This window comes from Aotus nancymaae, unplaced genomic scaffold (assembly GCF_030222135.1).
Source record: "Aotus nancymaae isolate 86718 unplaced genomic scaffold, 86718_ANA_hifiasm-v0.15.2.pri h1tg000064l_1, whole genome shotgun sequence".
NCBI lineage: Eukaryota > Metazoa > Chordata > Mammalia > Primates > Aotidae > Aotus > Aotus nancymaae.
In genome coordinates, this window is record NW_026988479.1 from 15,264,233 (window position 1) to 15,291,755 (window position 27,523).

The 27,523-nt window shown below is 40.8% G+C and overlaps 1 protein-coding gene across 1 annotated transcript in view; it reads right to left on the reverse strand.

Moving 5' to 3' along the window:
* Positions 1-13,214, reverse strand: part of PFDN1 (prefoldin subunit 1) — a 60,686-nt gene extending 47,472 nt beyond the window's left edge. Inside the window, exons 1-2 of the mRNA XM_012471724.2 lie at positions 13,124-13,214; positions 9,333-9,499 (exon numbers count right to left, since the gene is read on the reverse strand). Of these exons, the coding sequence (XP_012327147.1) occupies positions 9,333-9,499; positions 13,124-13,156 (200 nt within the window). The 5' untranslated portion in view covers positions 13,157-13,214. The remainder of the gene's footprint in view (positions 1-9,332; positions 9,500-13,123) is intronic.
* Positions 13,215-27,523: the final 14,309 nt, after the last annotated feature.

A 27,523-nucleotide genomic window follows, 5' to 3' on the forward strand; every position in this document is an offset into this window, starting at 1 on the left:
CAATGGACACATCTGGAAGAAGGCTTCAGGCAGAGAAACTGTCAAGTGCAAAAGACTGTCTTTTTCACTGATGAAATGGGAGGCCATCTGAAGATTTTGACTATAGTGATCTTGACTTACATTTTAAAAGGATTATTCTGCTTTGGGAGGCCGAGGTGGGTGGATCACCTGAGGTCAGGAGTTCAAGACCACCCTGACCAACATGGCAAAACCCCGTCTCTACTAAAAATACAAAAATTAGCCGGGCATGGTGATGGGTGCCTGTAATCCCAACTATTCAGGAGGCTGAGGCAGGAGAATCACTTGAACCCGGGAGGCGGAGGCTATAGTGAGCCGAGATCATGCCACTACACTCCAGCCTGGGCGACAGAGGGAGACTCTGTCTCCAAAAAAAAAAAAAAAAAAAGGCAAGAAGTCTACTTAGGAAGCAACTGCTATAAACCAATGGTAAATTAGACCAGGGTGGTGATAAGTAGAAGTCTTCAGATTTTGAACAAAATTTAAAGATACAGTCAACAGTATTTGCTAATGAACTGAATATAAGATTGAAAGAGAGGGGCCAAAGATGACTTCAAGATTTGGAAGTCCTTGAAGGATGGAAAAGCCACTTAGTAATACTGAGAGAAGAGATGGTTTGTTTGCAAACAGCAAAAATTTTATTCTGGCCAAGTTAATTCTGAGATGCCTATCAGACCATCAAATGAAGATGTAAAGTAGACAGCTAGATATATAACTCTGGAGTTCAGGGAAGGGATCTAAGTTAAAGATAAAAATCTGGGAGTTGTCAGTATATAAAACTGCATTTAGAGATACTCCTGGATGAGATTACTAAGAGACTGAGTACATATAGACAAAAAAAAAAAAAAAAAAAAAAACCCAAGGGCTAAGCCCAAAGTCAATCTAATATTTACAAATGCAAAATAAATGAAGACAGTAAAGGAAACTGAGAAGGAATGGACAGTGAGGTAGGAAGAATACCAAGAAGTTGTATCCTGCAAGCCAAGGCAGTGCTTCAAGGAAGAAAGATCAACAGGAACAAATGCTACTGATAGGTCAAGTAAGAGGAGGACTGATAACTCACTGAAATTATTGGAGAATCATGGTACCTTCCAGAACCCAATCCCATATAAGCGTTCCTTGTTCTAGTAGAGTAACACACACTGCTATGTTCAATTTGTACTAATTAAAAATTACTGCCTATTTTTAAATCAAAACTATTACTCCTGAAATGGAAGCAGTAGTATGTTAATCTATTTTAAACATGATGTTTATTTCGGGTTACTATTTGGTATTCTAAGTATTCTGGTAAGTAAGCACCTCTGATGTTTACCACTTTTACTCTGGCTTCATCAAACCCCAAACATTTCCACATATATGCACTGAGTTATTCCACAACTTTTTCCAAGACACGATCCTTATTTTACTAGTAAGTTAAAATATAGTAACAGATAAAATATTTTAAAATTACTATTCAATGAGTATTGGAGGACAGATAGCAGAGTACTCCTGGTACAAAAGCAAAATGTCATAGAGAAATATAAATATACTTTGTCACAAATGCAAAAGTCTCAGTCAGACACACACATACAGGATGCATATTGTGATCCAAATCTTTTAACTCTGAACCAATATAAAAGTTGGGCTTAGGGCAGTCATGTTCTTATCTATTTAAAGACACATCTTTGATACTAGGCTCCTGTTGCTGTACAAATTTTGGTATCAGAATATTTCAAGTCCTCTTCAAAGCAAAAAGGATAGTGGCTTCCAAGTAATCTAGTCCATTTCAAGATAACTGATCTACTGCAAAACAAGAGATGGTAATAAAAGCTCCTGGCCAGAACAATGAAATAACATTCTCCCAGACAGGTCCATTTGAACTTAAATTATATAAATAAAATGAGCATACACTCTTCACAAAAGCATGGGCAGTCATGGTGCATGTAACACATTACAATCCTAATTATTTCATCAGAGTAAAGGATATTTGCAGTTAACAGTAATTCCTGATATTAATAAGAAAGAAAAGAATGACAAAAGGCATTACTAAGTATGTGTTCATATATATATGAACTGACTCACCTTCTAAGTCAATATTTTTCTGAGCACCTTCTTGGATATTTCATTAAGCAGATTATGTTCCTTGACATGAACATTTCAGTCCTCTGTCTCAGATTAGATAGTAAGTTATTCCTAACTTTGCACTATGAGGTAAGTGGCAGCTACAATCAGAAAATTTTTGGTATGGCTTAAAATTGACTGTTTTTGGAGATATTCAGCTAGTTAAGTTAGTTACAGCACACAATTCCTCAGTGACAAAGTAACAATTCAGATTGCTGCTACCTTAATTTTTTTTACATATGAACAGCAAGCAAATGGTACTTTTCACCTTTCGCTCAGTTGCTTAGCATCAACTGGAACACACTGTAGTATCCTGCAAACGACTGCTACTTTCATACAACAAAGGTTGATTTTGTTTAATCCTTTGTCAGTTAAAAAAAAAAAAAAAATGCCAGGTCTTTTGATGTCAGGAAATGCAGAAGCAAGCAAAGTCCACTAAGTAGCTAAGTGAATCAATTACATTTATGTTTTTAAAACAAGTCCAAAGCCTAAAATAAGTAACCCCATAACAAGTTTATTTTAGTATGTTTGTACTCTCCAAGATAACAGACTTCTTTTCCCTTTTTTAACAAGATGTCTAATTAGCGTAACATTTTCAAAATTAATTTCCTGTGTTTTGGTGAGAATCTTTAGATTCTGGGGCATATGGGAGGAGAAGCAGGGAAAGAATTATTAAAAAATACTCATCTGCAGAAGAAACAGGACTATGTAATTCTTACGCAAATGTTTAAGTCACTCTGGCACAAAAACAGTGATGTCATTCTAGAAAGCAGTAGAGCAGAGTTATAATGAACACCAAGTTTTTAAATCACTGACAACTCAAGGAAATTAAGAATATTACTTAAAAATTTCCTCTCCCCAGAGTACTAAATCTGTGTAAGAGGAGAGTGTGCCCATCTGGGGTTATATACATATTCAAAGTCAACAAAACTGAAGTCATTTTTCCCTGCACAACAGGAAAAGTTGTTGTTGTTTTCACTTAGAACTCTGGGCAATGAAAGCCATGACTTTAAATGGCTCTGTATAAAAACACAAGAAGGATGGGTCATGTTCTATTAGTAAAAGCAGCTGAACACCAAGAACTTCTCTTCCTTTCAAGTAAAATCTAAAAAATTTTTTTAATCTAAAAAATAACCTCATCTTACTTTTGACAACCATCTTTGCTTCGCTTTCTCTAAAATACAGATTAATACCTTTAAAAAGGGCATAAAAGGAATTTATAAATTAGCATTTGCAATGTGACTCTCACACCAAAAGTAATCTCACACATTATTTTTTCCCCTGTAGTATGAACTAAATAAAATATTCAAACTTGATCCTGCTGAGAGCAACAATATAAACTATTTTTACTATAATATCAACAGTATTTACCAAGAATATCAATATTTACTATACTAAGATTGTTTAAATTTCATTTCCTAACCTCTTAGCAATAAAATATAATATTACCATTTCTTCAGTTTTAAAATTACCTTAAATTGAGTGGAAGATCAACTCTACAGCTACATCAAATTATAAAAGGGTTGCAAAACTTGAAACAGCATGAGCATACCTCTTGCTATTAACATTTAGCATAACTAAGGGAAGCTGCAAATATTTCATTCTGCATTTACTAAATGCCACAATTCAAATTATATAGGTCAATATCCAAACTAACAAATACAATCACAACAAAACCAACATAACACTTTGATCAAGGGGGCAGTTCAGTCAAGCTGTCATGAAGAGTTGATTTCTACAACCTTACCAGTTGAAAAACTGCTCAACTATTTAGATTTCTTTTTTAATTTGTTATTTATCAGGAATACACTTACTGTTTCACTTTCTACTTATGCTACATTTATCTTACGTTTTACACTTCTGGATCTTTCAACCGTTAGAGATCAACCATTAAATTAGTTCAACAAGTAGAAATAGTAACACCGCTCCCAAACAGCAATTTTTGCATTGCTAGACACTTATCTAGTTGGCAGATTTATACCATTGTTCATTCTTAGTTCCTTAAATGTAAAAAATATCCACAGAATGGTGGCATACCTCTAAATTAGTTTAAATATGGTACAAAGTTATTTTTAGTTAGGTTCAAGTTTTAAAAAGGCACTAATTGTACTTTTTAAAGGCTAATCTACTCAAGTTCCTCTTATATTAAAAAAATAAAAAGTTAATTTGTCTCTTTTGGAAAAAAATGTTATTTATGTAATGCTCAAGCAAAAAGGGTATTCAAATAATAGATCTGACATCAAATCAGGGTTAGGATCATACTTACATTGCTCATAAAAATAAGTCTGACATTTATTCTAATGATGGTCCTTTCAAACACTAGCACGGTTAAATGGCATTTAAGTGCACTTCCAAATGTAAATTCTTATTTTAAAAATACTCTTATCCTCTACCTTGCAAAGTAGAAAAGAAAGAAAACCCCCAAGCAAGCAATTATAAACATTTTTACCCATGAAAAAAAAAATATAAGAAATAGTCACATAACATTTGAGATTTGCCTATTCCCTCCTTGCATGCTACAAAGATGCAAAGACAAACACTTCCAAATATTCAGACAGATCATTCCCCAGTTGTAACTTTCATCATAGTTCTCAAAGCAGTATGGTGAGGTCAGCTCACAAACAGCTTAAGTAGCAAAACTAGAAATTGGTGGTAGTAGTATCAGGCTACATAACAGCCTCTCTAAAGAATATGAAGTAAGAGAACTAAAATGTACTGGCCACATGCCAAAAGACTGGATGGAATATAGCTTTGAGCAACAAATACTCAGAGCTTACAGTATATAGCAATTCATCATCTCTTATCCTGTAGCTTGACTTTCCTTGTTTTAAACCAAAAATAGCCATGTATAAGAGGTATTTAACACTACAAAATGAGTCCATACTTGTGAACTGAAAGGTATCTGGGCCTGCAATGATTTGTTTAACTAAATGCATACCCTAAAAAAAAACTCTGACTTCCATTCTGTATGAAGATTAGTAAGGTAAAATGGATAAAATTTTATTGACAATATTACGTATAAAATAGCCTTTATTCTCTAAGCCTTTATTATACTACCCTCAAGCATAATCCTAAAGGTTTAGGTTTTCTATATTGTCAGTTGTGATCATCTCTTCAACTAGCTGGTATTTAGAATTAGTCAACCTTCTCAATATATTTAATAAAGAATTAATCCTGTCAGATCAAAGGACAGGATTTTGGTCAGATATAATTTTTTTGAACTTAGTCAAAATATATATTACTTTTATAATTTCATCTTACATGAATCATGTATTAAAACAGGATAATAAACTCACTCTTAAGTCTCTGACACTTTCTAAAATACTTTTTTTCTAAGAAACCAGAAGAAAAAACGTTATTTTAGGCAAGAAAAAAGTATCAGGTTCAATTCAAATCAATACACATTTAACAGCTATTTTGTGCCAGACATTATACCATTATACTGAGAATGCGGAAACAAAGATAATACATATATATACATGGTCTCACAGAGCTGACAGTCTGGTTGGGAACACACCTACACACTCAATGTGCTTTACTAGCTGTAGGAACAAAAGCCCTGCTATCGCCAAGGAAAGAGTGAATGAGTCTGCCCCAGGGGGTGGAAAAATCTTCAAAGGCAAAGTAAGATCTGAGCTATGTCTTGAAGGATGAGAATTTCACAAGGAAAAGAGGAATATTACCAGCCAAGGGCAATGTTATTCAGCCAAAGACTGAGCAAAAGCAAAAAAACACAAAAACATAGCATGTGTGAGGAAACCTATGTGGCAAGGATAGGATAACAATTTCTGGTACACGTGCTACTACTCTTCTACCCTCACTGTGGAACTAATCAACTAAAGCATGTTTAAAACCCATATGACACCTCAAACTTTTTCTCAACACATAACACAAAACTAGTAGAAGGAGGTAGGTCCATGAGCTGAAATACACATGCTATCCTAACCCTGGAAAAAGAAAGTGGTGAGACCTGAGACAAAGGGTAAATTAAGAACAGATTATGAATAACCATGAATGCAAGGCCAGCAAGTTTACATTTTATCCTGTGGACAACAGAGGATGAACAAAGGATTTTATGAACAATATTGATGTGATTAATCTTGCCAGATGTGTGAAGAATGGATTTGGACAGACAGAATGAAGGCAGGAAGAAAGAAGAGTTAAGATGCTATCATAAAAGTCCAGGCAAGAAACAATGAGACCTGAATTTCAGCCATGGGAAAATCTACTGCAGGTTCTAAAAGAAAAACGAAGTTTTGGATTTTATTATCTGTGGTTTTAAAATAAAAATTTGGGAAAAAGTAATATTCTAATCAGAATTTCCATATAACACTCAAAAGGAAAAGAAAAAACAAATTAAGGTAAAGACTAGAATTAAAGACGTGAATCACAATGATACTCAAATACTCAAGACTATAAATTCAGAAATAGATATTTCACGTTTAGCGTCAAGAAAGAGAACATCCTCATGACCAGACTAATACTCAGCAAGTCTTTTCTTCCTCTCAGCACACTAATACTCTAGCCAAACAACAAACGCCATTCACCTTACATGCCCCTACAACACAGGGTCAAACTCATGCTCCTGGTGAGATGCAGAAAGTACAAAAGTCAAATTTAAAACAGAAGTCTGAAATCATGTAGAAGCTCAACTTTACCCAAACATTTAAAACTGCATAATTCTTTTAAGAAACATCATTTATAGGAAATAAACCTTCTGGAAATAATACCATTCTACCATTAACTAATTCATATCCTAGCCTTTAAACTCTAAAATTCTTTGTATGGAAAACAACCTATCTGTAGCACTTTGGACAATATGTATAAAAAAGCAACTCTCCTGTCCATTCTGCAGAACATTTAATAAAGGAAACTCTTCTAATTAAAAACTAAAAATTCACTGTAGCTCAAAAGGCCAAAGAGAGTGAAACAGTTTTTCTATTTTGAAAAAGGAATTCTTTAGCTATTGCAAACAAAGGCTAGTGCAGTGATGTGAAATCCAAGTACAACATGTTAACAGGCATACTAGAAAAGCTAGCATTACTGTTTTAAGACCTAAGGATATTCACATTAAGGATAAAATTATCCTGTAGTGAATGCCAACAATGCATTTCACACTACACAGACACATATTCAAGGGTTCTACTTTGTTCTTATCCCAATTCTTTTGCGTCCCAGTAAGAAACTTTCAAACTGGGATCCTTATCCTCTCAAAACAAACTAAAATGAAATATATGAGCTTGGAGATAAAATTTCCTTGTACTATATTATTCATTCTGAGAAAGTAAATCAGATGAACAATTTAACATAATCTAATTCCGAACCATAAAGATATGGATTAATCAGTGATGAGCAGGGTCTACTTCTCATGATGTCATTTCAAAGCCATTATTAAATTTTACACATGTTATTCTTCCTTCAAATCAATCACAAAACAAGTCATCCCAAGACTGAGGTCAAATTCCATTCTAACTAAAAGATCTCCAAACCTGAAGTAATGGTCCACTTACTAAGTAATTCTCAAAGACCAAATTCCAGAAAAACCCTCCTTCTGTACCTCCCCCCAACTTAAAAGAAAAAATCAGTCTTCTCCTTTTAGCTCACTGAAATGGAATGTGACCTGTACTTAAGGGCTTTTCCATTCCTTTTTTTCTGCTTAAAGAATATGAAGCAGACCTAGTCTCTCTCACAAGGGTAACATTTTTAAAAGAAAAAAAGTGAAATGTACGTAGTTAATTGTATAATAATTAGAACAAACAAAAAATAAAATGATTTATTAGGTTTCTCACATGTGAGTTGTCCTCCTATTAGAACAACACGTGACACATAGAATTAGTGTATTTTTTGTTTGTTTTTTGAGACGGAGTTTCACTCTTGTCGCCCAGGCTGGAGTGCAATGGTACAATCTCGGCTCACTGCAACCTCCACCTCCCCGATTCAAGTGGTTCTCCTGCCTCAGTCTCCCAAGCAATTGGGATTACAGGTGTGTGCCACCATGCCTGGCTAATTTTTATATTTTTAGTAGAGGTGGAGTTTCACCGTGTTGGCCAGGCTGGTTTCGAACCCCTAACCTCAGGGAATCCACCCACCTCAGCCTCCCAAAGTGCTGGGATTGTAGGCACAAGCCACCGCACCCAGCCAGAATGAATGTATTTAAAAGACAACTGAATATTTATTTTTCTTTTACAACCGTGATCAGGCATTTGACAGATTTATGATTTGTATCACTCCTAATAAATTGAGTAGGGAAGAGGAGGTTAAAACTATACCTACTTAGGCCGGGCGCGGTGGCTCAAGCCTGTAATCCCAGCACTTTGGGAGGCCGAGGCGGGTGGATCACGAGGTCAGGAGATCGAGACCATCCTGGTCAACATGGTGAAACCCCGTCTCTACTAATACAAAAAATTAGCTGGGCATGGTGGCGCGTGCCTGTAATCCCAGCTACTCAGGAGGCTGAGGCAGGAGAATTGCCTGAACCCAGGAGGCGGAGGTTGCGGTGAGCCGAGATCGCGCCATTGCACTCCAGCCTGGGTATCAAGAGCGAAACTCCGTCTCAAAAAAAAAACAAAAAAACTATACCTACTTAAATAAATCTTCACCTACAATATCAAATTACTATAAACATTTTCCACAATGAATCATATTTTTATTACTGAACTTACACACTTAAGTACCTAATCACAGACAGAACAGGGAGGTAAGCACTTAAGAAATATACTTCAAAGTCTAAAATTAAACACTTTCATTAATCTACTGAGGTTCAGCTCCTCGTCTGAAAAAAAGAAGGCACTTAATTAGATAATCTTTAAAGTTATTTCTATGATACTTTAACCCAGGTTTTGCTTTGCTTTGTTTCGTTTTGTACACAGCTACCTCTGTTGCCCAGGCTCAAGGGCAATGGCATGATCTCCGCTCACTGCAATCTCCACCTCCCAGGTTCAAGCAACTCTCCTGCCTCAGCCTCCCAAGTAGCTGGAACTACAGGCAAGTGCCACCATGCTCGGCTAATCTTTGTATTTGTGGTAGTCACAGGGTTTCATCATATTGGCCAGGCTGCCCTCAAATGATCCACCCTCCTCAGCCGCCCCAAGTGCTGGGATTACAGGCTTCAGCCACCGTGCCTGGCCTAACTCAAGTTTTAGGATAAACAAATTCTATTTAATTCAGACAAAAGCACTCCCAAAATAACTCTATTAAGGACATTCTTTACTTACATTCTTCCTACACCTTCATACATGTTAGTCTCATCTACCAAAGTCATGATCTCTGTATCTGTAAGATGTGCATGCTTTTTCGTTCTGTTTAGCTGTTCAATCTGTATGTCTGCCAGCTTCACCTTCTGTTGAGTGTCGATAACTTTGGCTTGAAGCTCTGTGAAGGCCTAATAAAAACAAGTCCATGATTTAGTAGGTAAAACATTTTACAGAAAACATTTACGTCAAATCCAAATATATTAGAACAAAACATGCTAGCCAGAGACAAAGCTGTGGAATTTACCAAAGCAAACATCAATAAAAGTCAACATAATTGTAAACAATCAAGACACTATACTAGATACTGAATTTACAATCATCAGAAGATGCAATCAGCGTGAAGCAAAACAATGCACATTAAACAATAACCATATTAAGTAGCAAGTACTTGGCCAGGCGTGGTGGCTCATGCCTGTAATCCAGCACTTTAGGAGGCTGAGGCAGGCGGATCAGAAGTTCAGAAGATCAAGACCATCCTGGACAACATGGTGAAAACCCGTCTCTACTAAAATACAAAAAATTAGCTGGGCATGATGGTGCGCACCTATAGTCCCAGTTACTTGGGAGGCTAAGGCAGAGGAAATCACTTGAACCCAGGAGGCAGAGACTGCAGTGGGCCAAGATTGAGCCACTGCACTCCAGCCTGGGTAACAGAGCAAGACTCCATCTCAAAAAAAAAAAAAAAAAAAAAAAAAGGTCAAATACTCAAGGAGTAATAAAAGAAATAAATGCAACAGTCAAGAATGAAACCCAGAAATTTAAAACAAGAACCATAAAATAACAACTCACTACATTTGTATTGCACAATTAGATTCAAAGCACTTTCTCACATTAATTTGAAATATTAACATGGGAATATGAATATAAGAATATTAATGAGGAAATATAATGATAAATCTCATTTATGCTTCTCAATAATCCCGTGAGTTAGCACTGGCAGTTTCATCATCTACAATTTACAAATTAAGTAATTAGGCTGGATGCGGTGGCTCACGCCTGTAATCCCAACACTTTGGGAGGCTGAGGTGGGCAGATCACAATGTCAGGAGTTCAAGACCAGTCTGGCCAGTATGGTGAAACCCTGTCTCTACTAAAAATACAAAAATTAGCCGGGCATGGTGACGGGCATGGTGACGGCACCTGCAGTCGCAGCTATGTGGGAGGCTGAGGCAGGAGAATCACCTGAACCCAGGAGGTGGAAGTTGCAGTGAGCTGAGATCGTGCCACTGCCCTCCAGCCTGGGCGACAAAGCAAGACTCCTTTTAAAAAAAAAAAAAAAAAATTAAGTAACTAAACGAGTTAAGAGATAAAAGTGGCTTGCACAAGCCACTTTTGGGGGAAAGGCAGGTATTTAAATCCATTTCTTCTAACTTCTTAGTTCAGGAACCTTTCCATTCTACTGTCTATAGTAATATTCAAAATATAAATATTTTTAAGAAGAAGATCAAAAAGAGAGTGAGAAAAAATGCAAAGCACTGACAAAAGAATTGCATCATGATCTTCATCCACACCTATCAGGCCAAATCTGACCCTTGTGTACTGGAGATAAAACAGTTCTTGGATACTCTTGTTGAAGTGCCTGGAATGACTTTCACATGCTGTCAAATTTGTGCCTTAATAATAACATTTGTGACTGCAATGCACAGCAAAAGCTACTACATAATTTTTATTCTGACCTTGTTTTCACATACTAGTAAGATTTAGAAAGATTTACTTTGGGGGAGGGAAGGGGCCTGAAATTTCCTATTTGTCTCCACCCAAGAAAAGGACCCTGTAACAATATTAGAAGATAAAACCTTTAGGCCGGGCACAGTAACTCATGCCTGTAATCTCAGCACTCTGGGAAGCCAAGGCGGTCAGATCACCTGAGGTCGGGAGTTCAAGACCAGCCTGACTATCATGGAGAAACTTTGTCTCTACTAAAAATACAAAATTAGCCGGGTGTGATGGTGCATGCCTGTAATCTCAGCGACTCAGGAGGCTGAGGCAGAAGAACCTCTTTTTTTTTTTTTTTTTTTTTTTTTTTGAGACGGAGTTTCGCTCTTGTTTCCCAGGCTGGAGTGCAATGGCGCGATCTCGGCTCACCGCAACCTCCACCTCCTGGCTTCAAGTGATTCTCCTGCCTCAGCCTCCCGAGTAGCTGGGACTACAGGTGCACGCCACCAGGCCCAGCTAATTTTTGTATTTTTAGTAGAGACGGGGTTTCACCTTGTTGACCAGGATGGTCTCGATCTCTTGACCTCGTGATCCACCCACCTCGGCCTCCCAAAGTGCTGGGATTATAGGCGTGAGCCACCGCGCCCGGCCAGAAGAACCTCTTAAACCCGGAAGGTAGAGGTTGCAGTGAGCTGAGATCACACCATTGCACTCCAGCCTGGACAACAAGAGCAAAACTGTCTCAAAAAAAAAAAAAGAAAGAAGATAAAACCTTTAAACAAGTTTTTAATTTAATTGGTTGTCAAAATTATTTAGTTTAGGTCTGTAACCATTTTCTTAGTTTACATTGACTGTCCACATGTTTCAAATGCAGCAACAAACTCAAAAGTACCAGGAGGTAAATCCATTCACTAAACTCTGATTTAAATCTGTATTTTTAATAGAAAGAAAGGTAAATTTTTAGAATGCACAATTTTGTTTTGAATGTAAAATTCCGGTATTATCTGACTGCTCTGTACAGCTTGCTAAAGAAGCTAGTAAACTGTTAAAGATTAGGGAACACCTAAGGGCTAGATTTACAAGATTCAAGACAAGAATAACAAAAAGCAAGACACAAACACATAATATCCTCAGAACAGTAGTAAAAGCTTCATCTGTTAGGAGCAACAGTTATTTCGGCTGTCCTATTTCTTTTGCACAGGTTCATCAGAGGCAGTCTTAACTAAGATGTTGCTCATCTGAAGAACCCAAAATAATAGTCAAAAAAGTGTGAGGTAAGACAAAATACTGGATTCTAGTCCCAACCTCTGACATACTTTTCTAGAAAGGTAGATTTAAAATAGATAAATCCTAGGGTCCTTTCCAATCCACCCCACTGCACAAAGCATACTGGTTTGGGGTCATCAGCGGTGTCAGAATACTGATCATTCTTAGCAAAAATCTGAGTAACAACACATTTATAAGCAACTGTTTGAGGAAAGCAGGAAACCCAATGCCTTCTGATACCAGTTTTATTTGGAATACTTTACTTTTTTTTTTTTTTTTTTTTGACAAGTCCTTCAAAAGGAGGAGGGGGTCAAAATCCTGAAATGAGCATTGCTGCTAGAATCCCTGATTTTCCAAACTGTACAGACTGCAAGCTTTCAAGGTATAGAACCGAATAAATGGCCTAAAAACAAAGGTTGGACTTTGAGTTTTTCAAAGCAAATGAGGCAGAATTATGGATACCACAGCTCAGGCAAGGGGTCCGAAGGGACCCCCATTTGAAATGCTCTCTATAGTTGCTACTATGAAAGTGAGTCCCTGAAGGCTCCAAACGCAACGACATGTCTCTGGAGCTCAGAAAGACTGGGCAGGCCCGAGACAGGCTCACAAACTTACCCCACCCAGACCAGCCGGCTCCTACCCAGCAAGAGCCGCTCGCCCCCGCCCCAGTTTAAGGAGACCCATTGAGGCCTTAGGACTCTGGGAAACCATTCCCTAATCCACTGAACCCTCCTTCCTTCTGCAAGGCTTGGGCCTCACTCGAAATTCTTGCCTATAGTCCCCTCAACCTCCTAAGAGAAGGTTTCCGCTTGCCCAAGACCCTCTTTTACCTTCTTCAACTCAAGATCCACGGGGGCGGCCATCTTGGTGCACTCTAGGCGCCTGCGCAGTGGGAGTTGGCCTGAAAGAGTGGGGGAAGGGCGCGCCTTAGTTTGAGCGTCCGTCTTTCTTCTGCGCCTGCGCATGAGTTGGACTAACCCGGCTTGTTCCCATTCTCTGTGAATTGACCCCTGAGATATTTGGGTTTCAGATTCAGTGTCTTCCCTATCTGACCGGTCAGGTCTGCCTTGCTCCTCCACATCTTCCAAACATAGCCCAACGCGCAGATTTCCCATGTGACTTTAAGCAATTTGCCAGCTAGCTTAGTGTGTGCTGCTAAATTGAGATGTATGTAGATGTAAACCCTCATCAGCCGATCAGTCCTTCAGCTATTCGCTGTGCTCTCAGGAATGAGTAAGTCCTGAACCTCAGGCATGACAGTTTGGGAAAGACTATTGGAAAGCTTATCTAGAGTGTTCTTCCCAAGACGAACTTATTTCTTCGAAAAGCTTACCGAAGACCTTCTAGACACAAGAGAGGCTGAATACGTTTGGGTTTTTTGTTTTGTTTTGTTTTGTTTTAAACAGATTCTTTGGATCTCATCTCAAACGTACTTAGAATCTTTGAGAATGGGGTCTGGAAATTTGCACTTCTGCAAACTCATCCAGTGACCTAATGGTGTAACTTGTCTGTGGATCACTTTTTTGAGAATCTCTGTCATAAACGGACCTGGCATTTGAATTAGAAGGATAAATAATAATTGACTTTTGGAAATGGAGAAAAAAACATGTGTTTACCTACTCTAAAAACTGTTATGCTAAGAGAAAGTGCTACATGAATAATTAGGAAATTTATTTTTATTTATTTATTTTATTTTATTTTTAGATGGAATCTCAATCTGTCGCCCAGGCTGGAGTGCAGTGGCACGATGATGGCTCACTGCAACCTCCGCCTCCCCGGTTCAAGCGACTCTCCTACTTCAGCCTCCCGAGAAGCTGGGATTACAGGTGCGCGCCACCACGCCCAGCTAATTCTTGTAATTTTAGTAGAGGCCAGGTTTCATCAAGTTGGTCAGGCTGGTCTCTAACTCCTGACCTTGTGATCCTCCCACCTTGGCCTCCCAAAGTGCTAGAATTACAGGCGTGAGCCACCACACCCAGCTGGAAATTTATTTTATTTAAAAAAAAAAAAAAAGAAAGAAGGAAGGAAGGGAAGAAAGAAAAGAGAAAGAAAAAGAAAGAGAAAAAAAGAAAGAAAACTGTTGGGGAGATGAAAGCGCAGAGAATTTGGAACCAGCCAGATCTAGATTCAAGAGTTGGTCTACCAGGCTGGGCGCAGTGGCTCACGCCTGTAATCCCAGCACTTTGGAGGCCGAGGCGGGCGGATCACCTGAGGTCGGGAGTTCGAGACAAGCCTGACCAACATGGAGAAACCCTGTCTCTACTAAAAATAAAAAATTAGCTGGGCGTGGTGGCATGTGCAGTAATCCCAGCTACTCAGGAGGCTGAGGCAGAAGAATTGCTTGAACCCAGGAGACGGAGGTTGCGGTGAGCCGAGATTGCGCCATTGCACTCCAGCCTGGGTAACAAGAGCGAAACTCCGTCTCAAAAAAAAAAAAGAGTAGGTCTACCTTTAATCTATGTCTGGTTCTTAATTATGTGACTTTGAGCAAGTCACTTGGATTTTTTGTTTTTTTGGTTTTTCTGTAGGTGTATGTTTTCTTTTTCTTTTATTTTCCCCCTTCCTTCCTTTCTTTCTTTCTTTCTTTTTTTTTTTTTTTTTTGAGATAGGATCTCACTCTGTCACCCAGGCTAGAATGCAATGGTACAATCACAGCTCACTGCAGCCTCTACCTCTCATGCTCAAGTGATCCTCTCACCTCAGCCTCGCGAGTAGCTGGGACTGCAGGTGTGCACCACCCACACCCAGCTGACTTTTATATTTTTTGTAGAGATAGGTTTTCACCATGTTGCCCACGCTGGTCTCAAATTCCTGAGCTCAAACAATCCGCTAGCCTTGGCCGCCCAAAGTACTGTAGGGCTGTGATAACAGGCTTGAGCCACAGCGCCCAGCCAATTTTTTTTTTTTTTTTTTTTTTTTTTTGGCATAGAGTCTCCCTCTGTCGCCCAGGATGGAGTGCAGTGGCACGATCTCTGCTCACTGCAATCTCGGCCTCCCTGGTTCAAGTGATTCTCCTGCCTCAGCCTCCCAAGTAGCTGGGATTTATAGGCACCTGCCACTACACCCGGCTAATTTTTGTAGTTTTAGTAGAGATGGTGTTTCACCATGTTGCCCAGGTGGTCTCCAACTCCCAGCCTCAAGTGATCCACCTGCCACGGCCTCCCAAAGTGCTGGGATTACAGGTGGGAGCCACCAGGCCCAGCATCTACCACTCACTTTTGATGACCTTCAATCTTCTCATGTTTAATTTTAGAATGACAATATTGACCTAACAGGGTTATTGTGAGGAATAAATGAGATCAGGATAAAAAGCTCCAAACATAGCTCCAGGCACACAGTAGATACTCAATAAATCATTGATGTAGTTAATTGTTGTCCTGTTTGTCTTTCAAAGTCCAGCAAATGGGCACCACATCCCCCATCACACAGAGCAAAGATAATCTTTCCTCTGAACTCCCCTCACAACATCTGTTTCTCTCTCAAGGCACATAACGCTTTCTACCTTTTTTTAGAAAACATTTTCATTAGACTATAAGCTCCTCGAAATTAAGAACTATGGAGTAATGGTTCTCCCACCACTTGTACCTAGAACACCTATCACAGTGCCTCACAGGGGAAAAAAAACACAAAATGAATACCGATGTGAATAAATTCTTCAGGAAAAAAACAAAGAACAAAAAACTCATTCCTCCGTAATTTGAGAAAGAGAAAAAGGGATCTGATCTTTTGATTCTCTGAAATCTTCTTAGGTTCTCATTATACATGATCAATAAATACTGACCAATTAGCCAGGCATGGTGGCATGTCCCTGTAGTCTCAGCTACTCAGGAGGCTGAGGCAGGAGGATTGCGTGAGTCCTGGAGGCCAAGGCTGCAGTGAGTGGAGATCAATTGCGCCATTGCACTCCAGCCTGAAAGAGAGTGAGGACTTGTCTCAAAAAAAAAAACATAGTGACTGAATATTGAAATTCAAAGAAAGTCTGAAATACTATCCTCTATGTTACCTCATGAGACTTTTGAAACGGTCCTCATAGAGATGTATGAACTATAAAAGTTAAGAGCATGGCCTAAACTGTCAGACGACCTGGGTACAAATACTGACTATACTATTTAAGGGTAGTATGATCTTAGGCAAGAGTCTTCTCTGCATTGTTTGGTCATTGTTTCTCTTTGTATACGACTTCCTCCTCATAGTTTAATTTCCTTGTTTTTTTTTTTTTTTTTTTTTTTTGAGTGGGAGTCTCACTTTGTTGCCCCAGAGTGCAGTGGCGTGATCTCAGCTCACTGCAGCCTCTGCCTCCTGAGTTTCAGCAATTCTCCTGCCTCAGCCTCCCGAGTAGCTGAGATTACAGATCTGCATCACCACGCCCAGCTAATTTTTGTGTTTTATAGTAAAAATGGGGTTTTGCCACATTGGCCAGGCTGGTCAGGAACTCTTGACCTCAGGTGATCCACCTGCCTCAGCCTCCCAAAGTGCCGGGATTACAGGTGTGAGCCACTGCACCTGGCCTAATTTCCTTCTTGATGAAGAAAATCCTTCAGTAGGTTCTTTTGGTAAGAGTCTCTGATAAGTAAATTCTCTTTGTCTTTGTGTTATAGGTTGAATTGTGCCCCCTACAAAAGATACGATGAAGTCCTAACTCCCAGTACCTCAGAATGTGACCCTATCTGAAAATAGGGTTTTGGGCCAGGTGTGTTGGCTCACACCTATAATTCTAGCACTTTGGGAGGCTGAGGTGGGAGGATCATTTGAGCCAGTGAGTTTGAGACCAGCCTGGACAATAGGACGAGACCTCATCTAAAAAAAAAATTTAAAAATTAGCCTAGCGTGGTGGTAGTTATTTACAGTCCCAGTTACTTGGGACACTGCATTGGATGCGTCTCATGAGCCTAGGAAGTTAAGGCTGCAGTGAGCTATGATCTGCCACTGCGCTCCAGCCTGGGTGACAGAGCAAAACCTTGTCTCAAATCACAAGAAGGAAGAAAGAAAGAAAGAAAATGGAGTTTTTACAGAGTTAATCAAGTTAAAGGTTATTAGAGTGGGCCCTAATGCAGTATGACTGATGTCTTTATAAAAAGGAGAACTTGGCCGGGCGCGGTGGCTCAAGCCTGTAATCCCAGCACTTTGGGAGGCCGAGGCGGGTGGATCACGAGGTCAGGAGATCGAGACCATCCTGGTCAACATGGTGAAACCCCGTCTCTACTAATACAAAAAATTAGCTGGGCATGGTGGTGCGTGCCTGTAATCCCAGCTACTCAGGAGGCTGAGGCAGGAGAATTGCCTGAACCCAGGAGGCGGAGGTTGCGGTGAGCCGAGATCGCGCCATTGCACTCCAGCCTGGGTATCAAGAGCGAAACTCCGTCTCAAAAAAAAAAAGGAGAACTTTGGACACACGCAGGGAGGACTACGAGAAGAGACATAAGGAGAAAGCCATGTCACATCTGGGGCTATCAGAAACTAGAAAAGGCAAAGAAGGATTCTTCTCCTACAGGTTTTAGATAAAACATGGCTTTGCCAACACCTTGATTTTGGACTTCTAGCCTCCAGAACTGAGACAATAAATTGTAGTTTTAAGCCACCCAGTTTATGGTACTTTGTTGTGGCAGCCCTACATAATACTCTGTGTGTATCTATAAATGCACATCAGGCCAGGTGTGGTGGCTCATGCCTGGAATCCCAGCACTTTGGGAGACCAAGACAGAGGATTGCTTAAGGCCAAGAAAAGCCTGGACAACATAGTGAGACCCTATCACTACAAAAATTTTTTAAACGATCCAGGTTTGGTAGCACATCTCTGCAGTCCCAGCTACTTTGGAGGCTGAGGCAGAGAATAGCTTGAGCCCAGGAGTTCGAGGTTGCAGTAAGCTAAGATCTGCCACTGCACCGCAGCCTGGGTGACAGAACAAGACACTGTGTCAAAAAAAAAAAAAAAAAAAAAAAAAAAAAAGGTGTACCTAAAAATGTACCTAAACTTTTATCTTTTTTTTTTTTTTTTTTAAGAGATGAGGTTTCACCATGCAAAAAAAAAAAGATAAAGGTTTAGGTACATTTTTAGGTACACTTTTTTTTTTTTTTGAGACAGAGTCTCACTCTGTCACCAGGCTGGAATGCAGTGGTGCGATCTCGGCTCGCCACAACCTCCGCCTCCCGGGTTCAAGTGATTCTCCTGCCTCAGCCTCCGGAGTAGCTGCGACTACAGGCGTGTGCCACCACACCCGGCTAATTTTTGTATTTTTAGTAGAGATGGGGTTTCACCTTGTTGGCTAGGATGGTCTTGAACTCCTTACCCTGTGATCCACCCACTGTGTCCTCCCAAAGTGCTGGGATTACAGGTGTAAGCCACCATGCCCAGCTGTTAAATGCTAAGTTTCTTTTTTTTTTGAGACGGAGTCTCACTCTGTCACCCAGGCTGGAGTGCAATGGCGCGATCTCGGCTCACTGCAACCTCCGCCTCCCAGGTTCAAGCAATTCTCTTGCCTCAGCCTCCTGAGTAGCTGGGATTACAGGCACGTGCTACCGCGCCTAGTAGAGACGGGGTTTCAACATCTTGGTCAGGCTGGTCTTGAAATCCTGACCTCATGATCCACCCGCCTCAGCCTCCCAAAGTGCTGGGATTACGGGCGTGAGCCACCGCGCCCGGCTAAACCCTAAGTTTCTACAACTCTCTCCACTAAATTTACTATTTTTCAACTATGTCTAGTTTACTGTTTAAACCATCCATTAGTCTTTTTTTTTTTTTTTTAAGACACAGAGTCTTGCTCTATTGTCCAGGTTGGAGTGCAGAGATGAATTAATCATAGCTCACTAAGTAGTGAGACTGCATCTCTGCAAAAATAAAAATAAAAAATTAGCTAGGCATGGTGGTATGCACCTAGCTTCTCAAAAAGCTGAGGTGGGAGAATCACTTGATCCCGGGAGTTCAAGCCCAGGAGTTGAGCTATGATGGCACCACTACACTCTAACCTGGGCAACAAAGCAAGACTCTGTCTCCATTTTTTTTTTTTTTTTTTTTTTTTTTAGAGACAAGGTTTCACCATGTTAGCCAGGCTGGTCTTGAACTCCTGACCTCAGGTGATCCACCCACCTCAGCCTCCCAAAGTGCTGGGATTACAGGCATAAGCCACCGTGCCTGGCCTCCAAAATTTTTTAAAAAATATTAAATAAAAATAAAATGACAGGAAGAGATTGGTTTGAAAGCACCAAAGGGTTTGTAGTCCTTGGATACTTGCCCCCAAAATAATCACGATGTGCTTGCTTTATTGTTGTGATAGGAAAAAAAAAAAACAAAAACTTCACACTCAAGTCTTCACTATTACAAGGATGTACTCCTGAAGCTCATCCAGTCCACAGTTGTGGAATCTAAAATGGTGATCTCCTATTATTCCTCATATCTACTTAGTAATGCTCAATACATTTTTGTATTCAGTCAACAAAGATTTATCAAATCTCTGTTAGGCATTGTTCTAGGCCCTTGAGTTACAGCAATAATGAGAGACAAACTCCCTGACCTCATGGAGCATCCATTCCATTGAGGGTAAGGTGAGCAATAAACATACAAAATAAGTGCAGATACTAGTAAGTATTATTAAGGAAGAAAACAGTAACCTGGTTAGAGATTGACTAGATGGAGACCATTTAGGTGTAGGAGGTTCTCTGGGAGGACATAACATTTGAGATGAAACCTAAAAAATGAATGAAAATGAACCAAACATGCAAAGAGCTGGGGAAAGAACATTCCAGACAAAGGGAATAGCAAGAGTGAAGAGTTTAAGATGGTCACAGACGTCGTGTATCTCAAGAACAAACACGAAGAAGCCAGGATGAATGAGTGGGAAGAATGGTAGAAGATTACATTAGGGAGGTAAACCAGGGGCCAAACCACGAAAGGCCTTAAAAGCTACTTTTAGCATTGGAATGTTATTCTGAGAGTGACTGGAAGCCACCTGAGTGATTTCAAGCAGGAGATTGATATGATCCCATTTTAAGGGGAACATTGTGGGTTCTAGGTGAGAATGAATTGGAGACAAGAGTGGAAGCAGGAGTACCAGTTAGGACACTACTGCAGTAGTCCAACAGTGAGGCATCGGTGGTCTGGATGAGGATGATGGCCGTGGAGACAGTAAGAAGTAGATGGATTCAGGTCGAGACTACTGAACTTGATGAAGGGATGGACATGTGGTGAGAGGAGCAATGAGAGAAAGAAAGGCATCAAAATGACTCCCAATTTCCAAAAAAGTATGCTGAGCAAAATAGGCCAGACAAAACAGTAACATACTACAGGTTATAGAAAATGCAAACAAATCCAAATAGGTAAAAGATCAGTAGAAATACAAAAATTAGCTGAGTGTAGTGATGCACACCTGTGGGGTCAGCTACTCCAGAGGCTAAGGTGGGAGGATCACTTGAGCCTGGGAGGTTGAGGCTGCCATGAGCTGTGATCATGCCACTGTACTCCAGCCTGAGCGACAGAGCAAAATCCTGTCTCAAAAACAAACAAACAAAAACAGAAAAGAAGAGAAAAGAAAATATTAGTGGTTGGCTGATAGGAGCAAGCAATGGGATCAGGGACTGGGAAGCAGAAAGAAGGAAGCAGTTACAAAGGAGCATGAGGTAACTTTTATGATGATGAATACATTTATTATCTTGCTGATGGAGATGGTTTCCTGGGTGGGAAATTATCAGTTGTACACTTTAATATATTCAGTTTATTGTATGTCAAGTATGCCTCAATAAAGTCGTTTTTTCAAAAAGACTCCCAGGTTTTTGACCCGAGCAAACTAGTTGAATGTTAACATATTTTACTGAAAAAGGAAAATTAATTTGTATAACATAGCCCGTAAGCAGTTTCAAGGCTGCTCCATAGGAATAATAAGAATAATCCTTCCATTTGTGAATAGACTATAGAAGTTAGAATGTAGGTTCAGCTGCTATAGCAGAGATCCAAAATAGCAGTGGCTAAAATAAGATTGAAGCTTGTTTCTCTCTACCACAATCATCTAGGCATAAGCAGTCTAGGGCAACTATGTGAGTCTCACAGTGCCAAAGTTCCCAGGCTCCTTCTATCTTATCCATAAGATCCAAGATGACTCATCACTACCATGTTCATAGTCTAGCTGAAAGACAGAAAAGAAAGGGGGAGGCTCACACTTTCCTTTTAAAGGCATGTCCCAGAAGTTGTAGGCGTGGTTCTATTCACACCCCATTGACCCAAACAGAATCATGGCCACTTCTGGTTGTGAGAGAGACCAGGATAATTCTATTATCATGAAAGGGGAATAAAGGACAGCTATTCAGGGAAAATAAGCAGTTTTTGACATAAGTTTTCAGCTAATGAAGCTATTTCCCATTCATCATATCATTTCATCTTCACAACGTTGTGACATGGCTAGATCCTAAGAGTTCATTCAGTTTGAGAGGAAGTTTAGCAGAGTGATTAAGAGTATGGACTTTGGAGTTTCAAATCCCATCTCTACCATTTACTAGCTGTGACAGCCAAGGAAAACTGCTTAACATCTCAGAGCTTCAGTCTCTTCAGCTATATAATGGACGTAATAACAGTACCCATTTCATAGGTTGTTATGAGGAATAAATGTGATAATGAATGCACAGCTCCAGGCATAGAGTTGCACCTAATCAACATTATCTGTTATTATGTATCAAGTATTTTGGACCTACAGCAAAATAACAGAGCAATTCACAGTATATTCACAGTATAGTGGCACAGGTAGGGGAGTCACAGATAAATGAACAGAAAGTTACAAAATAAAATGACAATTCTGCCACAAGGAAGGCAATACCAGGAGCTGGACAAGCACAGGGGAGGGGCCTCCAACCCAGAAATCTTACAAGAAAAATGGGCATACATGGCAAAGAAGGGAGAAAGGATATTCCCAGAAGAAGCCAAGACACCACAGCATGTGAAAGCCTGGTGCCTTCAGGAAAACACAAGAGGTCTGGCACCACTGGAGCAGGGGAGCATGTTTAAGAGGGCAGAGTGGCAGATGAGAGCCAGTGGCAGAGGAACCTTTGTAGGTGACACACTTGCCAAGAAACTCTCAGCTATCCCTTCCTGCTGACCGAGTAAGTTCAGGGCTGGGACCTTACTAGGCAGAAAAGGAGCTTTCACTGTGCCTACCAAATGAAGCAGTCACAGGAAACTCTGCAGGGAGAGGAAGTGAGTCGTTAGCAGGAACTGATGGTGGCTTTTCCCAGGCACCTTGCCACGTCTGATTCAATCTGTTTATGCAAAGTCCAAAGAAAGTGAATATTTGCAATCAATTCCGATGATTTAAACCTGCGTAAGAGATGAAGCTGGGTAACAGAGCATAACAAAGGCTGGATTATTTACCCTGTTGCTCATCAGAGACAGTGAGGGTATGGGGCCCACCAAAGGTGAGAGGCAAGAGCAGAGACTCTCCCAAGAATAGGAAAAGAATAAAATTAAGGAACCAAAAGCCTAGGGAAGAATCCACGCCTCTGTCACTCCAGCTCACCAAGCTGAAAAAGTTCATGGTCTTTTAGAACAGGAAGAAGAATACAATGGCGTTGGCCTGAAATCTGGACAAACTTCACATGCATTTATAAATAGGCACCAAAAAACACTGGTGCAAAGGAATGTTTTTCCATCTTTAGTGCCATACCTAGGACAAGGTGATTAAGGCTTCTCCCCAGGGCATCCACTTTAGCAGCTCCATATGTTTTTAAATAAAGGTTTTCAAAATTGTGAGACGCTAAAGAAGTTAATATTGTTCTTTTCAGGTTTTTTTTTTTTTTTTTGAGATGAAGTCTCACTCTGTTGCCCAGGCTGGAGTGCAGTGGAGCAATCTTGGCTCACTGCAACCTCCGCCTCTCAGGTTCAAGCAATTCTTCTGCTTCAGCCTCCCAACAGGGACTACAGGTGCATGCCACCACACCTGGCAATTTTTTTGTATTTTTAGTAGAGATGAGATTTCACCATGTTAGCTAGGATGGTCTCAATCTTCTGACTTTGTGATCTGTCTGCCTCAGCCTCCCAAAGTGCCAGGATTACAGGCATGAGCCACCATGCCCGGCTGTTCTTTTTATAAATTAGAAGAATATGAGTGAACGTAGCACCTAGTAAGCAAAAAAGTTACTTAAAATAGAAAGCCTCAGATTGCCCACCTTGTTGCTAATTCTCACGTGTAGCCACAAGCAACTCCAGGCCTACATTTGACCAGTTCAACCTCCACAGTGGAAAAAGACAATGTCTTTTTTCCTTTAGGCTTTCAGAAAGAATCCTAGGATTGGATTTCCGTGGCCTAGCTTGGGTCACATGCCCGTCTCCAAAATAATCACAAGGCCCAGAGGCCTGGAATGCTCTGGTTCGGCAGGTGCAGGTCATATGGCCATTCCACGAATGTTAGGGGGTATCTTCTTCATCCAAAAAGGACGTAGACTGACGGTGAGCAAAAGGTATCCTCTTTCCAAAAGAGTACAGTATAACTATCGAAGGAAGAGGTACTAGATGTCACAAAGAGGAAAAAAATAGATGTTCATTTTATACATTAGCGGCTAAAATTTCAACTTTTTAAAATTTCTCTCCTAATGAATAGGTCAATTCCATTTTGATGAGTGCATGAACTTCATGGTGGTGACCCCCCCATTCTTCCCCATATAGCAATGGTCAGGGACCTCAAGAAGGCACCCTTGCTTTGTGTTGGAGTTCTTGGATCACTGGACATGGAGTGTCCTATACAAAGGGGTTAAACCCAAGACTTAATGTTTTTGCCTTTTCTAGATCAGAAACACTAAGAATTTTCTCTCTTTCATTCAAGACAAATTGTAGTGGTCACTGTTGAGAAAAGGTTGAAGTTACTTTTTTTTTTTTTTTTTGGAGACAGGTCTCACTTTATCATCCAGGCTGGAGTGCAGTGGTACGGACACAGCTCACTGAAGCCTTGACCTCCTAGGCCCCAAGTGATCCTCCCCTCTCAGTCTCCCCAGTAGCCGGGACTATAGGCTTGCGACACTGTACCCAGCTTATTTTTGTATTTTTTTGTAGAGAGAGGGTTGCACCATGCTGCCAAGGCGAGAAAGTTACCACTTCTTTTTGTCACCTTTGCTAAGGTCAAATGCTTCTGTGTGGGTCTGAGAAGATGGTGGAGCTTGGCTGGCTGTGGGTGAGCATCCTCCATGACTTCATATGTCTTTGTGGGAGTGTTTGTTTGTTTGTTTTTTGAGACGGAGTCTTGCTCTGTCACCCAGGCTGGAGTGCAGTGGCACGATCTTGGCTCACTGCAATCTCTGCCCCCGGGTTCAAGCAATTCTCCTGCCTCAGCCTCCTGAGTAGCTTGGACTACAGGCACCGCCACTACACCCAGCTAATTTTTATATTTTTGGGAGAGACAGAGTTTCACCATTTTGGCCAGGCTGATCTCAAACTCCTGACCTCAAGTGATCCACCTGCCTCGGCCTCCCAAAGTGCTGGGATTACAGGCATGAGCCACTGAGCCTGGCCAAGTCTTTGTGTTTCTAACCACAATGATTAGTAGAAAGCATAAGAGGTTGCTAGCAGGAATACTTATCCTGGAACATCGGAATCTGAGGGCAGAGCCATGTAGAATCAGGGGACAAATTCTCCAAGGAACTCTGTTAGTTCATATATTTGCCACATATCTCCACTGTGTTCTGCCATCTGAAGTATGGCATCCTGCACAAAAATTTCAGGAAATAATTCTAGACTCAAAGAGCTGGAAGGAGCTGTTGGGTTCTTCCAGGCTATCCTCACTTTTTAGAGGAAAATGAGGCTCACGAAGGAAGAAGGGCTTTGCCACGTTCACAGCAAATTGGTGTTAAAGCTAAGACTAGAACTCAGGCCGGGTGTGGTGGCTCACGCCTGTAATCCTAGCATTTTGGGAGGCTGATGTGGGCAGATCACAAGGTCAGGAGATCGAGACCATCCTGGCAAACATGGTAAAACTCCATCTCTATTAAAAATACAAAAAAGTTAGCCAGGCTTGGTGGTGCACTCCTGCAGTCCTACCTACTCGGGATGCTGAGGCCAGAGAATAGCTTGAACCTAGGAGGTGGAGGTTGTGGTGAGCCGAGATCGCACCACTGCGCTCCAGCCTGGTGACAGAGCAAGACTCCATCTCCAAAAAAAGACTAGAACTCAGGAGTCTCAGATTCTCAGAGTTCCTCCCATTCTACCCATGGTCTCTCCTGGGTGGATTGGCCAAGACTACTGGGTCCCAAACAGGAGACAAATTTGGAGTCAGGAGGCTCCATTTTTCTTGGAAATATGAGATTCCTTTTTGTAGCCACATACTGTTGATTGCGCTCGAATGTGTGGATCCTGAAAAGGGCCTCAATTCCTGAGCATAAACAGAAGATGAGATAGAAAAACCCCAGGACTCTGCTCCCCAGGGACGAGACAAACTTGGTGTTCCTTCAGACTTGGCCTATCCATTGGGAATTCTAGGTTCTCCATAGATACCCTAGGATGTCTAGGATGTCCTTGACAGTGTATGCTAAATGTTGTGTCTGCCAGGTGTTTTTCTGGATCAAGATGAACATAATCTCCTCAGCATCTCAAAGGGGCCTCAAACTCTCAATAGGTTAAGAACCACTACTCTAGGCTGGGCACAGAGACCAAGGTGGGAGGATCACCTGGGTTCAGGAGTTCAAGACCAGGCTGGGCAACATGGCAAAACCCTGTCCCTAGAAAAATTTTTAAAATGAGCCAGGCATGGTGGTGCAGCACCTGTAGTCCCAGCTATTCAGGAGATTGAGGTGGGAGAATCACCTAAGCCCAGGAGGTTGAGGCCACAGTGGGCCATGATTATGCCACTGTATTCCAGCCTGGGCAACAAAGACCCTGTCCCCACGCCCCCACCAAAACAAAAACAAAAAAAACCCAAAGAAATACTAATCCAAAGTGATGCTTCCAAACTTGGCTTATTATTAAAATTACCAGAAGAGCTTTTTTTTTTTTTTTTGAGACTGAATTTCACTCTTGTTGCCCAGGCTGGAGTGCAATGGTGCAATCTTGGCTCACCGCAATCTCCCCATTCTGGGTTCAAGCAATTCTACTGCCTCAGCTTCCAAAGTAGCTGGGATTACAAGCATGCACCATCACACCCAGATAATTTGTTGCATTTTTTGTAGAGATGGGGTTTCTCCGTATTGGTCAGGCTGGTCTCAAACTCCTGAACTCAGGTGATCTGCCCACCTTGGCCCCCAAAGTGCTAGGATTACAGGCGTGAGCCACCAAGCCCGGTCCAGAAGAACTTTAAAAGCACTGATACCTGGGCCCCTCCTCCTGGAGAGGTGGATTTGGTGGATCTGTGTTGGGGCCCAGAGAATTTGCACTTTTCAGAAGCTCATCAAGTTTACAAACTGCGGCTCTAGAAGAAAATATTAATGAAATTAATATTAATTTATTATTATTATTATTTTCCCTAGAAGGCAGAAGAAAAAATTACTTCAGCACTTGAAACTTTAAAGCCATTCTGATGTAAACACTTCAGGTGATTATGGTAAAAATACAATTAGAATTCCTGGTAAAGAGAGGGTGCTGAAACCCAACAAGCCATAAAGAAAACAGTAGAATTCAGAAGGCCGTGGATCTGTTATACTGTATTGTGACCACAGCTTATACCCTGGCATATCAGCTCTTTCAGTGACTTGTTTAGCCCATACTTGGTTTCCCTGACTCTACCCTCCAGTGGCTCCCAGATTCTATGAATCTCCAACCCTTAGTCAGTACAGCATTAATGCAAATTCACCACTTGGCATTTTTATAGTTTGAATTTGTCCATTTATGCATGCAATAAGAACATATTACAGGATGCTAAGTAATGCTCTAGCAGTGAACAAAGTAGATACTCTCCCTGTCCTCATCATCCTTCCAGCCTAATGTAGGTGCTGGATTCATTCATAGAATGAATTGGGGTTATAAAAAGATCTTTTCCTTCATCTGAGTGGCTCCATCACACTGGTTTTCCTAGCACACATCAAGCATCTCCTCACCTCCAGGATTCATATACGCTGGGTCCTCCTCTAGAACTCTTCCCTGTGCTCTGCCTGGTCACCTACAACTTAAATATGTGGGTCTCAGCTTCAATGACCTTTTCATGAAGATGCCTTTAACTGACTCTTCAACTTGAAGCAATTGCTGGCGGGGTGCAGCAGCTCACGCCTGTATTCCCAGCACTTTGGGAGGCCAAGGTAGGTAGATTGTTTGACCCCAGGAGTTCAAGACCAGCTTG